At 35.4% G+C, this 15,218-nt stretch overlaps 1 protein-coding gene across 2 annotated transcripts in view; it reads right to left on the bottom strand.

Annotated features, from left to right (window-relative positions):
- Window positions 1-1,107: 1,107 nt before the first annotated feature.
- Window positions 1,108-15,218, bottom strand: part of SUMO1 (small ubiquitin like modifier 1) — a 28,536-nt gene continuing 14,425 nt past the window's right edge. Inside the window, exons 2-5 of one of the 2 annotated variants that reach the window (XM_058708953.1) lie at window positions 15,100-15,174; window positions 11,115-11,192; window positions 8,528-8,599; window positions 1,108-1,953 (exon numbers count right to left, since the gene is read on the bottom strand). In XM_058708953.1, coding sequence (XP_058564936.1) covers window positions 1,885-1,953; window positions 8,528-8,599; window positions 11,115-11,192; window positions 15,100-15,174 — 294 coding nt within the window. In that variant the 3' untranslated portion in view covers window positions 1,108-1,884. The remainder of the gene's footprint in view (window positions 1,954-8,527; window positions 8,600-11,114; window positions 11,193-15,099; window positions 15,175-15,218) is intronic. The other variant, XM_058708963.1, reaches the window with a different exon arrangement.

Genomic DNA, 15,218 nt, shown 5'->3' with positions numbered 1-15,218 from the left:
CTATTAAACTGTCGCTATGAAAGTCCTATTTTATCAGCACTACTACACCAGATAAGCACATATCAGTAAGTTAACCATAGCAGAATGCAATGCATTTTAGAAGAATCTGATAAACTAAAAATAAGATTATTTCCCCAGTACCTAAGCTCCACCACCTAAATGCTGAGAACCTTCAGAGATGCAAACAAAATTAAGACACCAAACTATATACTTACACATTCTGGATAGCTCAAATAGCCTTATCAAGTTTGTTACTCGGGGCTGACAGAAATATGCAATTCAATGAGGATTTCCCAGAAATGGGCCTAATTCCTAGTCACTATTTAAATGCCAGGTGACAGTCTAAAGGCTCTATTTTACCTAGACTATATACGTATAACACAAGTAATTTTTCAGCTAGGGTCAGACTTAGGAATTTTAAGGCAAGCCAACTATTTCTCAACAGGTGACTTGAGTAGGGTTATATAAGCTGTAACAATTTTTATAAAATGTACTAGAGACAGGTTTCACCTCTTCTAAAGTACTCAGATGACTATTCTATCTAGGATAACATGAAATTAAATTATGTGTATGCATACATACACTAAATTCTGTGATTCATTAGAGTTAAAAGGTTATGCTCTCTAATAGGAACTAATTTGGTACTTTAGTTTTACAGAGATTAAATATTTAAGATATAAAGAAATAAAAGGAAAATATAAACAAAGTATACCAAACTTTAACGAAGCAGGGAACATTTTGTAAATTGTTAAAGGAAAAACTTAAAATTATCAATATAAATCAATTAATAATTTTTGGCATGCCCATTTATTCAATATGATTGGGTAACTAGATCATATATATGCACCATACAAGAATACCAAGTTTTTAAAAAAAACAGAACACTGAGTATTTAAGAAGGTAGTGTGGCCTTAATTAAATCCTTGATTCAAAGGCACTTCAGTAACTTTCAGTGCTTCAAAGTCATGATCATCATCACTGTACAGTACTGAAAAATTTATTTGTACCACGTACAAACAATAATTTCCAGTATTATGCAAAAAAGACCTTATGTTTTAAGCATTTTCTTTTTTCTTTCTATACAATTAAAAATAAAATGAACATTAGTACGGTTTTTACAAATATTTTGTTTATTTTAATGAAGCTGGTACAGACAATGTCCATTTAAAACCCATATCCCAGGCCAAAAAGTACAAATAAAATCAAAAAGAGCAGTGTTCTGTTGAATACACTTCTGCATGAATAACTTTATTAACTGCTAATGAAAATTAGAACTTTTCTGGGATCTTCTGACAAGACTTTTCTTTTATCTTAAAATGCTTTCTCTTCAGTGAAGCCATCTTTGGAGTTAGTCATTACTCTCACGATCTCTGTCATCTCGACTCCAGCCTGCTATTTCTCTTCTTTTGGTCCAGACCCTCAAATTTTAAAAGAAGCTTCAAGTTAAGGAAAAGTCATTTTTCCACAGTTCAGTTCTCTGAAAAACTTCCATCTCCCACTGAAAGTCATAGTCCAGGAGTGAAGCAATCACATACTAGAACTTCAGGGCCAAATGGAAAGTCATTATGAACACTCGCATTGGTCGATCTTATTTATCACAAGCCTGAAAATGCACAGTCCTGGAAAAGGTGGTGGCCTCTCTGTGCACACATGTAATTTTTTTAAAAAGGAGAGGGTGATATGAAGGGGGCTGAGGTTTGATCACCAAAAATCAGCACAATGAAAACAAGTGATAATGAATAATGGGCACTAGAATTCAAATTACCAGATGTTTTAAAGAGATGGGGTGCCAGTTTTCATTTTCGTTTTGAACACCACATTCAAAAGAACTATTTTTAAAAATAAAAAAGGATTGAGGGTAAAGAAAAAAAATAAAAAGAATATCTAAATCGTTGAATGACCCCCTGTTTGTTCCTGATAAACTTCAATCACATCTTCTTCCTCCATTCCCAGCTGTAAAAGAGGGGGAAAAAATATGTTAGAATACAAAAGCACTATTTTTTAACTGGCTGCAATTATGTGGCCACTGTTTTACTGTTTTAAAGTGCAAAAAAATGCTGAAGTGATCCACAGTTACCCTGTTCTAAGATTAAGAATCTGGGTTTCCTTTATTTTTTTTTTTTTAATGTTTATTCATTTTTAGAGAGAGAGAGAGAGAGAGAGAGAGAGAGAGAGAGAGAGAGAGAGAGAGAGAGAGAAGGTCAGGGAGGGGCAGAGAGAGGGGGAGACACAGAATCCAAAGCAGGCTCCAGGCTCTGAGCTGTCAGCACAGAGCCTGACACGGAGCTTGAACCCACAAACCATGAGATCATTACCTAAGCTGAAGTCAGAAGCTTAACCAACTGAGCCACCCAGGCACCCCAAATCTGGGTTTCCTTTAATATAAAGAACATAGAGGTATATCTGTCCTCCTGATTCTGTCTATGAAGTCATTCATCTGACCCAGCTGAGCCAAATTCACCTCCTAATTTACTTAGCATATAAAGTGTGTTTTTTAAAAGTACCTCAAAAAGAGCTTCAAATCTAATGAAACATGTATTTAACAGTTTAAGCAACAGTTTGATAATGTGTTATTTTCTAAAACATCATTTTTTACTTCTAGATGTAATTACCTTATAGAATCTCTTTCATTTATTTCAAAAAAACCTGATCTCACTTTGAAATATATGTGGTTTTAGTTAGAAAAATACTACGTAAAGATTCATTTCTAAGTAGTTTGCTTTGTCATCTACAATTCCTTCTGGCATATAACTATTAGTTTTTGGTAGTGACCACTCTCAATATAGAAACGTTATCCATACATCTACTGTTACTTGATAACTCCAATTTTATACGCTAGATTTGTCAGCCTAGCCCTTCTCAATTCTTAAAGAAAAAAAGGGGAATCCTTCAAAATGCCTTTTACAGAACACTAATAAGCAAAGTAGAGGCAATTATTGTGTGGTTGGTTGGTTGTTTTTAATGTGTTTATAAGCACTGAAATATTCTGGAATTTTTTCATAAAGACATTAACATGGTTGCCCCTGAGAAATGGGAATGTAGAGATATTCAGAGATATTCAGAGTGGTAATTACTTCCCACTTTATATACTTCGGTATTTTATTACTTTTAACTATGATTATTCTTTATTTTAAAAAAGAGTACATAAAGGGGCATGGTGTCATATAGAAACCTAAGTATGACCCTCAGTGAGGGTAAAGGACCATGAATCTGTTGATTCTGTTGTGCCATCAGGGTTCAGAAGCACTGTAACAGGCACACTGAAAACAAAAACTAGCCATTGTTTCCACTAAACTACAGTGGATCACAAAAGCAAATGAAAAATAAAGGAAAGTCTAAGATCAGTGAGAAAAGTTATAGGTGACATTTTTGGTGCAGAATTACAAAATATGAAAAGATACTCTAAGAAATCTAAAAATAAAACAGACATGGGGGCACCTGAATGGTTCAGTCGGTTGAGTGTCCAACTTGATTTCGGCTCAGGTCATGATCTCACAGTTCCTCCATTCGAGCCCTGCACAGGGCTCTGTGCTGAGAGCAAAACATGCTTGTGATTCTCTCTGCCCCTCCCCCACTCTCTCTCTCAAAATAAATAAACTTAAAAAAAAAAACTAGACATGGATTTAGGACTTTTTAAGTGATTCAGGCTGGCTCTAGTGTTATGGATATCTTGGTTGTGGTCTATTTATGAATGTTAAAATAATTATTAAAGATGCTGGGGCACCTGGGTGGTTCAGCTGGGTAAGCCTCCGACTTCAGCTCAGGTCATGATCTTGCAGTTTATGGGTTCAAGCCCTGCGTCAGGCTCTGTGCTGACAGCTCAGACCCTGTAGCCTGCTTCAGATTCTGTGTCTCCCTCTCTCTCTACCCGTCCCCTGTTCACTGTCTCTCTCTCAAAAATAAATAAACACTAAAAAAAAAGATGCTATTAAAACAATTTTATTTATTATTTAAAGATTTTTTAAAGTAATCTCCACACCCAAAGTGGGGCTCGAACCACAACCCCAAGATCAAGAGTTGCATGCTCCACTGACTGAGCCAGTCAAGTGCCCCAAACTAAATTTTAATTGCACATATAGCCCGATAAATAACAGCAAGGAATAAAATGCCAAACACTACAAGATGCCTTTAAGTCAGGAAGGTAGCAAATATCCTTCATCTATGGAAAATAGGAAGAAATCAGCTTCAAGAAGTTAGGGGATTACTCCCTAAATACCTATTGTCTCACTCTGCCCCATTATGCTTCTGAAAAGATAATCTCATAATAATAGCGAGGAATGAGTCACTAAAATGTAGTAAATATCTACTGTGTTGAAGAGATTATGTCAAATTAGGACAGGGAAAATACAAGATGAGTATTTTATATCTTATTGTGCCAGACATTAAGAAAGTACTCAAGGGGCACCTGGCTGGTTCAGTCGGTGGAGCATGAGACTCAATCACAGGATTGTGAATTCAAGCCCCACATTAGGTGCAGAAATTACTTTAAAAAGAAAATCTTTAAAAAAAAAAAAAAAGAAAAAGGAAGAAAGAAGGTACTCAATAAAGTAGGTAGATATTAAACCAGGAAAAAGTTTGATGACAAAGAGGATATTCATGTAGTTTCAAAGTATGTCCCCACAAATTACAACAGGAAAAGTAACAACTACATTGTAAAGAAAAAACAAAACAGTTAAACTGAGTGATAAAAATAAACATTATCAATAAGGGACTTCATGTATTCCAAATGCTATACCCTAAGAAAGACACATCACCATTTACGTAGTATTCCAGCCCAAAATACATAACTTAAATCTTAGTCATAAGGAAACCAGTCCAAATTGAGGGACTTTCTAGAAAATAACTGGTTTGTATCTTTTTAACAATGATTGAGGAACTGTTCCAAATTAAAGATGATTCAAGAGACACCTAAATAAAATATCTTGATACTGAACTGGATCCTGTGATAGAGGAGAAAATTTGTTATAGAAGACATAATTGGGACAAATGACAAAATTAGGTTGTAAAGTATTCTAACAGTTGTAAGTGTCCTGAATTTGATTAAGAGTACTGTGGTTATGTAAAGGAGTATACTTGTTCTTAAGAACTACACACTAAAATATTAAGTAGTAAATGACCATGGTGTATGCAACCTAACTCCCACATGGTTCTGGTAATAAATACACACACATATACATGGGCGAGAGAAATAATTAAGTAAAGGTAGAAAATGTTAAAAATAAGCCAATCTAGGTGGAAGCAAGTATAATTTTTAGTACTATTCTTGCAAGTTCTCTGTAAGATGAAAATCATTTCAAAATAATAACTTGAAAAAAGATGGAGACATGTTAAAAAGAATACAGACACCAACTTGAAGGGGCCCACACTGGCTGCTACCTAAAGAATATTCTCAGAGTTTCAATATCTCCCCACAAATTACTTACTAATTAAAAAGGAAAATGGTAGGGGTGCCTATGTGGCTCAGTTGGTTGGGTGTCTGACTCTTGATTTCGGCTCAAGTCATGATCCCAGGGTTGTGGGATTGAGCCCCACACCGGGCTCTGCACTGAGCGTGGGGCCTGCTTAAGATTCTTTCTCCCTCTTCCCCTCTTCCCTGCTCATACTCTCTCAAGAAAAACTTAAATTTAAAAAATACAAAAAATAAGATAAGAAGGAAAGTGATAACTTTACAATGAACAAATCTGGCAGTTACCACCTTAACTAAAGTTGACCAAAGTTAATGTTACCGTAACAGGACAAATGGACATCACCTACCTCCTGATGTGATTGATACACTCAGAAGTACATAATAGCTTCACTCTGTGCTGCTCCTACCAAAAATGCAAAACTGCATCTAATCATGAAGAAACATCAGACAAACCAAAATTGAAGGACATTCTAAAACATGGCCTGAACTCTAAAAAATGTCTGTCTGAGGGGCATCTGGGTGGCTCAGTCGGTTAAGCATCCAACTTCGGCTCAGGTCAGGATCTCACAGTTTGTGAGTTTGAGCCCCTTGTCAGATTGTGCTGACAGCTCAGAGCCTGGAGCATGCTCCAGATTCTGTGTTTCCCTCTCTCTCTCTGCCCCTCCCCCACTCACACTCTCACTGTCTCTCGAAAATAAACATTAAAAAAAATTAATAAAATAAAAAATGTCCATCTGATGAAAAAGAGGGTAATAACTAGTTAGAATATACTAATCCCCTAATAAGGGATCCTAGGTCAAGTTTTTTTAAAAAGGCTATAAAGGACCTCACTGGGATAAATGGCAAAATCTGACTATTCTGATTGCATACTTGATAACAGTATTGTATCAATGTCAAATCTCCCATATTTGATCATTTAACTGTGGCTCTTAGGAGGGAACACTAAAATATTCAGGAGTAAAGGGTCATGATATCTACAAAATTAATCTCAAATAATCCATCAATGATAATATGTAATATAGAGAAACTGATCAAGCAAATGCATCACAGTATTAATAATTGATGAATCTAATGAGAAGGTTATACGGGAGAATATTATACTAGTCTTATAACAATTCCAAGTTTGAAATATTTTCAAAATAAAAAACTAATAGGGGCATCTAGGTGGCTCAGTCAGTTCAGCGTCAAACTCTTGATTTCAGCTCAGGTCATTATCTCAGGGCCATGGGATCAAGCCCCATGTCAAGCTCCGTGATGAGCATGGAACCTGGTTGAGACTCTCTCTCCCTCTCTTCTCCTCTCTCTCCCCCTCCCTCTACTCCACTCACACTCTAAAATTAAAAAAAAAAAAAATTAGTAATAACCATACATTGTTCCCACTATCAGAAATATCAGAAATGTTATTTTGTATTTGGAGGGGGAAATCTGTATAAATGTAAATAGATGTTGGGAATGAAAGCTGGTGCAGCCACTCTGGAAAACAGTATGGAGGTTCGTCAAAAAACTAAAAGTAGAACTACCCTATGACCCAGCAATTGCACTACTAGGCATTTATCCACGGGATACAGGTGTGGTGTTTCGAAGGGACACATGCACCCCCATGTTTATAGCAGCACTATGGACAACAGCCAAAGTATGGAAAGAGCCCAAATGGCCACTGATGGATGAATGGACAAAGAAGACGTGGTATACATATACAATGGAGTATTAGCCATCAAAAAGAATGAAATCTTGCCATTTGCAACTACATGGATGGAACTGGAGGGTATTATGCTAAGTGAAATTAGAGAAAGACAAAAATCATATGACTTCACTCATATGAGGACTTTAGGAGACAAAACAGATGAACAGAAGGGAAGGGAAATAAAAATAATATAAAAACAGGGAGGGGGACAAAACATAAGAAACTCATAAATATGGAGAACAAACTGAGGGTTACTGGAGGGGTTTGTGGGAGGGGGGATGGGCTAAATGGGTAAGGGGCATTAAGGAATCTACTCCTGAAATCATTGTTGCACTATATACTAATTTGGATGTAAATTTAAAAAAATAAAAAATTAAATTAAAAAAAATAATAAATAAATAAATGGATGTGCACATTCACAATCTCTCTCATACTTTATTACTTTCAGATGCTTCTAAGGGAAGGGGGGTATATAAAAAAGAAAAGAGACCATACAATGAAACAAACAAATACACAGAAGCATTAAAAACATAAATCAAGATGACAGAGCCAAATATATTAATATACACTAAGCTTTTGTATTAAGTTCTCAAAATGGGCCAAAGATCAAAGATCAAACTTGAACCATTAAGGTCACCAGCACCATGAAAAGTGTACCAGAAATCTACCAAATTTGAGGAACACCTATTCCTCTTCAAAACAATGTACGTGCCTTATGATGATTTCAGTACTCAATTCCCACTTGCCACCTCTTTTTTTTCTAAACATTTTTTTTTTTTAATTTATCTATTTTGAGAGAGAGAGCATGCAAGCATGGGGTGGGGTGGGGGGGTGGTTCGTGAGGAGACAGACTCCCAAGCAGGTTCCACACTGTCAGTGCAGAGTTCGATGTGAGGCTCCAACTCACAAACCATTAGATCATGACCTGAGCTGATCAAGAGTTGGACGCTTTTAGCTGACTGGGCCACCCAGGCACCCCTCACCTTTTTTTTTTTTTTTTTTTTTTAAGATTTTGTTTTTAAGTAATCTCTATACCCAATGTAGAGCTCGAATCTTGCATGCTGTACTGACTAAGCCACCCAGGCGCCCCTCCACCTCTCTTTTTATTGGCAATTTTTAAGGCAATATATGGGAAGTTCAACCCAAAAGACTATCTTTCTCTCTGACAAATCATATACCACTTAAATCAGAAAATATTCAAGAAAGGATAGTTCAATACCAGTGAACCAATGATTCAATGCAGAATTTAACATTTTGGGGGAACACCTGGGTGACTCAGTCAATTGAGCATCTGACTCTTCATCTCAGCTCAGGTCTTGATATCAGGGTTTTGAGTTCAAGACTCACACGGCTCCACACTGGGTGTGGAGCCTGCTTAAAAAAAAAAAAGGAAAGAATTTAACATTTTTTTCACCCAAAGAAGAAATTATACTCACTTCTTTTGGAGTGTGATTATCAGCAATTCTCTGACCTTCAAAGAGAAACCTGAGTGAATTCATTGGAACTCCCTAAAAAGGTAAAAACAAAAAAAACAAAAACAAAAACAAAACCATATATATATATATATATATATACACACACACAACACACACACAAATCTTAAAAGAGATAGTAGGAACTTTGATGCACAAAAAGCAAACATGAGAGCTTCAACAGAATACACTGAACGTAAAGCATATCATAATTACCATTTATTGAGTACCACCTATTTGCTGGGCCCTCCCTATACCAAGTATTTCACATACATAATCATGTTCATCACAACAATCCTGGAAGGTAGGTATTATCACCTTATATTCACTTTATAGGTAGGGAATCTAAGGCATGGTAAGGTCATACAGGCCAGATACCAATTTAAGGCCCATCTGTTCTTAAACCTGTGCTCTTAACCACTATTCTATAGTTTCCTCTAAAACCTGTATGCTAACATAAAAGATAAAATCAGAAATTGGATAAGCACTCTCACTAGTTTCCACCTATACAATCAAAATTAGTTTTAAGCAGATTAAATCACATATATATGGTAAAGCACAGTAGCTAGCCAAGTAAGCTACAGTAAACCTGTGATGACACAGACAGCACTATAACTATCAACTATTCAACAAAAAGAGCTAAAAGCAAAGAAATGACTCATTTAAAGAAAAACTGCTTCACTAGTAAGTATAAATCAAGAATCATTTCTTTAGTCTAAAAATAGAAAAATTAAAACTATCTTCCAAGCAGTATATACATAAATATATGAGACCCTGCAAACTTATCCTTCATTTGATTTTAAATTCTTTCTAGGCTTATATAAAATAATAAACATAGCTGACAAGGGCAAAATATTCTTTGTTTTAATTACAGAATCTTTTAAAAAACATTATCTTGTGCTGAAGAAACCAGTCTATAACATCAAAATTGAAAAATGACTCAATAATTACTTTATATACTTTTCAATCTCTATTGCATGTTACATACTTCAGAAAAATTAAGTTTCCTGTTCCTTGTATATCAGTAAATACAAGAAAAAATTATCAAGCCTCTTTGCACGAAGCATAAAAACTTTTCTGAAGACTGTAAAGTATACTCTGAAGCATAAATAGGAAAGTTAAACCCCCAAACCCACCATCTTCAATCTTGGATCAGTTTAGCTTTCACTTTAGCACTGTGATTTACCTCTTTACTTTGCATTGTTCTTCCTCAGTAACCAACTCCATCATCTATAGATGGGGTGAAAAGACTAGCTGTTGTGAGGATTAAAAGGCAATGTCTTTAAGGACCAAGCATAGTGCACTTAACATATGTTCTTTCCCCTGTGAACATCTCCATTTTAGCTCCCAGCAATATTATTAAAATGTGAACTAGCTGAGCGCCAATTAATCAGATTTTAGTGAGTTTAACCACTAACATCAAAAACAAAGAAATATTTGTTTTACTCACCCTAACACCTAAGTGATCTCTTTTCTTCTGGCAAAATGATTTTTATGTTGGTTACAAATTTGAACTATAAAAAGCAAGGTTTCTAAACATAAAACCTATAATACCTAAGTTAATGTCATGTAATATAATTAAAATCTTGGTTGTCTCCTATAAATACTAATTACAATTACATTTTCTATTTTATTGATAATAATGATTAACATTCATTGGGCATTTTTAAGCATGTTAACAGCTTTATGTAGGTTATCTTCATGAGATAGGTACTACTATAATGTTCCCATTCTACTGAGGGAGAAACAAGGCACATAACTTGTCTAAGATCCCACAGTCAGACAGTAGTAGAGCCTGAATTTGAATCCAGGCAGGTTAAAGAATTATTGATTTAATAATCGAGCTCATGAAGGCCAGGATCTGAGAATTTATATTAATAAATAAGCCTTCTTTATGATTTAAAAACATTTTTTAATGTTTATTTATTTTTTGAGATAGAGCATGAGCAGGGGAAGAGAGACGAGACACAGAATCTAAAGCAGGTTCCAAGCTCTGAGTTGTGAGCACAGAGCCCAACGCAGGGCTCAAACTCACGAACCGTGAGATCATGATCTGAGCTGATGTTGGACGCTTAACCAACTGAGCCACCCAGGTGCCCCTGATTTTTTTACAGGAGAGAAAATTCCTTCATGTTGAAAATACATAATGTAATTAGCAGTAACCTGTAGTACTATATATAAAGATAATAAACTAATAATACTAGTACTTACATTTAACATATGGCTACCTTGGTTAAAAACAAGGAAATTTCATAGTGATCACCAAAAATTACTTGCCTTTACTGTTACATACACTGGTAAGCCATTAAAATAGAAATATTCATAGAGCTATTTTTACAACTCTGAATCACTTTTCAAAACAGTTCCACAAACCTTATGAATTTAAATTCTGAAATGGGCCACAATGGGGAAAAAGGCAATTAAGGTATAGTTTTTTCCTTCGGCTGCTAATGGTGAAAATAATAAAAGATCATTTTTCTTTTAACAACCTTTCTTACAAGAAAAATTAATGACATATAAAACATTGTATCTTATATCATTACATACAAACCTGTCTTTGACAGTATGATTCTTTGAGTTTCTTGAGATGTGTTGTCATTTTCACTTTGAAGTGAATCTCACTGCTATCCTAAGGAGATGAAAGAACAATAATTATCCCTTTGTGTAAACTATTTGCTTTGCTTGAAAAAAATTATTTAATTATACATATAGTACAAATAGAAACATAAACCCTGTCACTTTCCCACCGAAATACTCTTTTTAAAATACATGAATATATATATATATATATATATATATATATATATATATATATATATGTATGTATATGTATATGTATATATATATACATACATACATATTCTTTTTAACATTCCTAACAGGGTTTATTAGAATACTCTAAGCATCCTCAAAGTTACTTAATGTCCATTTCAAAAGAAATTTACAGTCTGTCCTGGATGTTAAAATTAGCAGTATAAATAAAAACATGTATATCAAAGAATGTATTCCTTCATAGTTACATGTCTATTCTATTTTCAAAATAAAGAGAAGTTAAACTATCACAAACACCCAAAAGCAACTCAAAACAAAAAGTACCCCCCCAACAACTGAAGCACTGTTGAAGGTGGTCAAACCTATAAGAGAAGCATATACCATAAAATAACAGACAAGAAATTCATTTCTGTCACAAAGTCACCCCAGAGTCTGGTTTCTCTCACATAAGTAACATGAATAAGAACCTGAGTGAGTCAAAGTAATTTATGGCGCCAGGTTCTTTTCTTCTACCCAGACTGCCAAACAAACTATCAGGCAACCATCCAAAAACAAACAAACAAACAAACAAACAAACAAAAAAAACCCCCAATACTGGGGGGTGCTTAGGTGGCTCAGTTGTTGAGCATCTGATTCATCATTTAGGCTCAGGTCATGATCTCAGGGTCATGGATTTCGCTTAGCGTAATACCCTCCAGTTCCACCCATGTAGTTGCAAATGGCAAGATTTCATTCTTTTTGATTACAGAGTAATACTCCATTGTGTATGTATGCCCATCTTTATCCATTCATCCTCGATGGGCATTTGGGCTCTTGCCATACTTAGGCTATTGTCGATAGCACTGCTATGAACATTGGGGTGCATGTGCCCCTTCAAAACAGCACACCTGTATCCCTTGGATAAATACCTAGTAGTGCAATTGCAGGGTCGTAGAGTAGTTCTATTTTTAATTTTTTGAGGAACCTCCATACTGTTTTTCAGAGTGGCTACACCAGTTTGCATTCCCATAAATCAATAATTCTTAAAAGTGTAATTCATGGCATAGAACATATAGATCAATGTTAGAATAAACTGACAGCCCAAAAATAAAGCTACATATATCTATAGTCAAATGATTTTTTGCAAGGATGCCAACCAACTCAATGGGAAAAGGATCGACTTTTCAAACAGTAGTTTGGGACAAATGGATAGCCCATGCAAAAAAAAAAAAAAAAAAGTTAGAATCTACCTCAAACTAACACAAAAAGTACTCGAAATCATCAAAAACTTAATGTTAAGAACTAAAACCATAAAAATTTTAGAAAAATCTACAGGTATAAATCTCTGTGACCCTGGATTAGGCAACAGTTTCTTAGATACAACTCCAAAATCACAGCAAGAAAAGAAAAAATAAATTCAATTAATCAAAATTAAAAACTGTTGGGGCGCTTGGGTGGCTCAGTCTGATGAGCATCTGACTTCGGTTCAGGTCATGATCTCACAGTCTGTGAGTCTGAGTCCCACGGTGGGCTCTGGGCTGACAGCTCAGAGCCTGGAACCTGCTTCGGATTCTGTGTCCCTCTCTCGCTCTGCCCCTCCCTCTCTCATGCTCTGTCTCTCACTCAAGCATAAAAAATTTAAAAAATTTTTCTAAAAATGGAAAAAAGATCTGAATAGACATTTCTTCAAAGAGGATGTACAAATGGCCAATAAGAACATGAAAAGATGCTGAACATCATTAGCCATCAGGGCACTACAAAACAAAAGCACAATGAGGGGCGCCTGGCTGTCAGAAGAGCATGCAACTCTTGTTCTCGGGGTCGTAAGTTCAAACCCCATGTTGGGTATTGAGATTACCTACCTACCTACATACATACATAGTGCCACACCACTTCACACACACCTGGATGACTATAATTAAAAAAAGATAAGAGCAAGCATTGACCAGAATATGGAGAAAGCAGACCTTCACACAATGCTGTTGCTGGGAATGTAAAATGGTAAAGCCACTGCTGAAGACAGTTTGGCAATTCCTCAAAAAGTTAAATAAAGTCTGGAATATTAGACCCAGTAATTCCACACCTAAATACATACCCAAAAGAGTCAAACACATCCCTCCACACAAAAACTTATACATGGATGTTCAGAGCAAAATTATTCAGAATAACCAAAATGAGGAAATAAAGCAGCCCAAATGTCCTTAACAAATGAGTGGATAACTGGTATATTCATACAAAGAAATATTATTTAGCAATAAAAAGGAATAAAACACTGATTCATGCTGCAACTTGGATGAACTTTGAAAATATATTAAATGAAAGAAACCAGTCACAAAAGGCCACATATCATGTGATTCCATTTATATGAAATGTCCAAAACAGGCAAATCCATAAAAACAAAAAATAGATCAGTGGTTGCTAGAGGCTGGCAGGGGAGAGGATAGGGAATAGTGCTAATGAGTAGAGTATGTCTTTTGGGGATGATGAAAATGTTCTGGAACTAAATAGTGGTAATGGTGCACAGCATATCCTTGTGGAATATATAAAGGCCACTGAATCATACACGTAAAAATGGTGAGTACTGGTATGCCCAGCTGGCTCAGTTGGTAGAGCATACAACTCTTGATCTTGGGGTTGTAGGTTCAAGCCCCACATCGGGTGGAGATTACCTAAAAAAATAAAATCTTAAAAAATAATAAAATAAATGGTGATTTTTATGGTACACAAATTAAATAATTAAAAATTTTTTAAATAAGGGACACCTGGGTGGCTCAGTCAGTTAAGCATCCAACTGTTGATCTCCGCTCAGATCATGAACTCACATCAGGCTCTGCACTGCCAGACTGAGCCTGCTTGGGATTTTGTCTCTCCCTCACTCTGCCCCTTCCTCACTTGTGCACTCGTGCTCGCTCTCTCTCTCTCAAAACAGATTAACTTTAAAAAAAATTCATAAAAATGATCAGTTAAGATAATCACAGAAAATGGGGAAAGGATATGAACAAAGAGTATAAACAGAGTAGGTCAGTAGTAGCCTAATACTACATCACAATGCCTACATCACTTACCTCACTTCATCTCATCTTGTAGGCATTTTATCATCTCATATCATCACAAGAGTGAGTATAGTACAGTAAGATATTTTGAGAGAGAGATCACATTCACATGACTTATTACAATATACAGTTATAATTGTTCTATTTTATTATTACTGTTGCTAATCTCTTACTGAGCCTAATTTACAAATTAAACTTTACCAGAGGTGTGGATGTACAGGAAAAAACATAGTACAAATAGAACTATCCACGGTTTCAAGCATTCAATGAAGGTTTTGGAAAATACTGCCGCAGGTAAGGGGGAACTACTATATGAAGATTCATTCCTCCAACAATTTTCAACTAACCTTAATTATCAGTTAACATCTCAAGAAAGGTCAATAAAGATAAAGTCTGGGGAAAAGATATGCCAGGAAAGAGAAAGGGGTCAGTAAAAGGACTAGTGAGAGGCCCTTTTACGGATGGTCCTAGCTTTATCACTCAATAGTATTTACTATATTTGCCACTGAAGCATGCTAACCAAGAAAAGTTTTTTATTTGGAGAAATTAAGATAATCTAAATCTGCCTAGCAGATCAATAGAACAGTATGAGCCTCTTCTACCTCCCACAACAGATGCATGTATAGTAAATGAAAATGCCATTTTTAAATAATTTGCCTTACTGAAATCATTTTTTATGTATCAGAAATTACTCACTTTAGAGAGTTAAAGGAGAAAAATAATGAAACTCACCTGTCCAATGACTTTGAGTTTAATGTATTCTCCTTCCTTCTTATCCCCCAAGTCCTCAGTTGAAGGTTTTGCCTCCTGAAAGAAAAGTATATTCAAAGATAAAGTTCCTATATGCTATT

Source organism: Neofelis nebulosa, chromosome 2 (genome assembly GCF_028018385.1).
Source record: "Neofelis nebulosa isolate mNeoNeb1 chromosome 2, mNeoNeb1.pri, whole genome shotgun sequence".
Taxonomy (NCBI): domain Eukaryota; kingdom Metazoa; phylum Chordata; class Mammalia; order Carnivora; family Felidae; genus Neofelis; species Neofelis nebulosa.
Note: the sequence above shows the minus strand (reverse complement) of the source record. Positions and strands in the feature narration are given on the sequence as shown.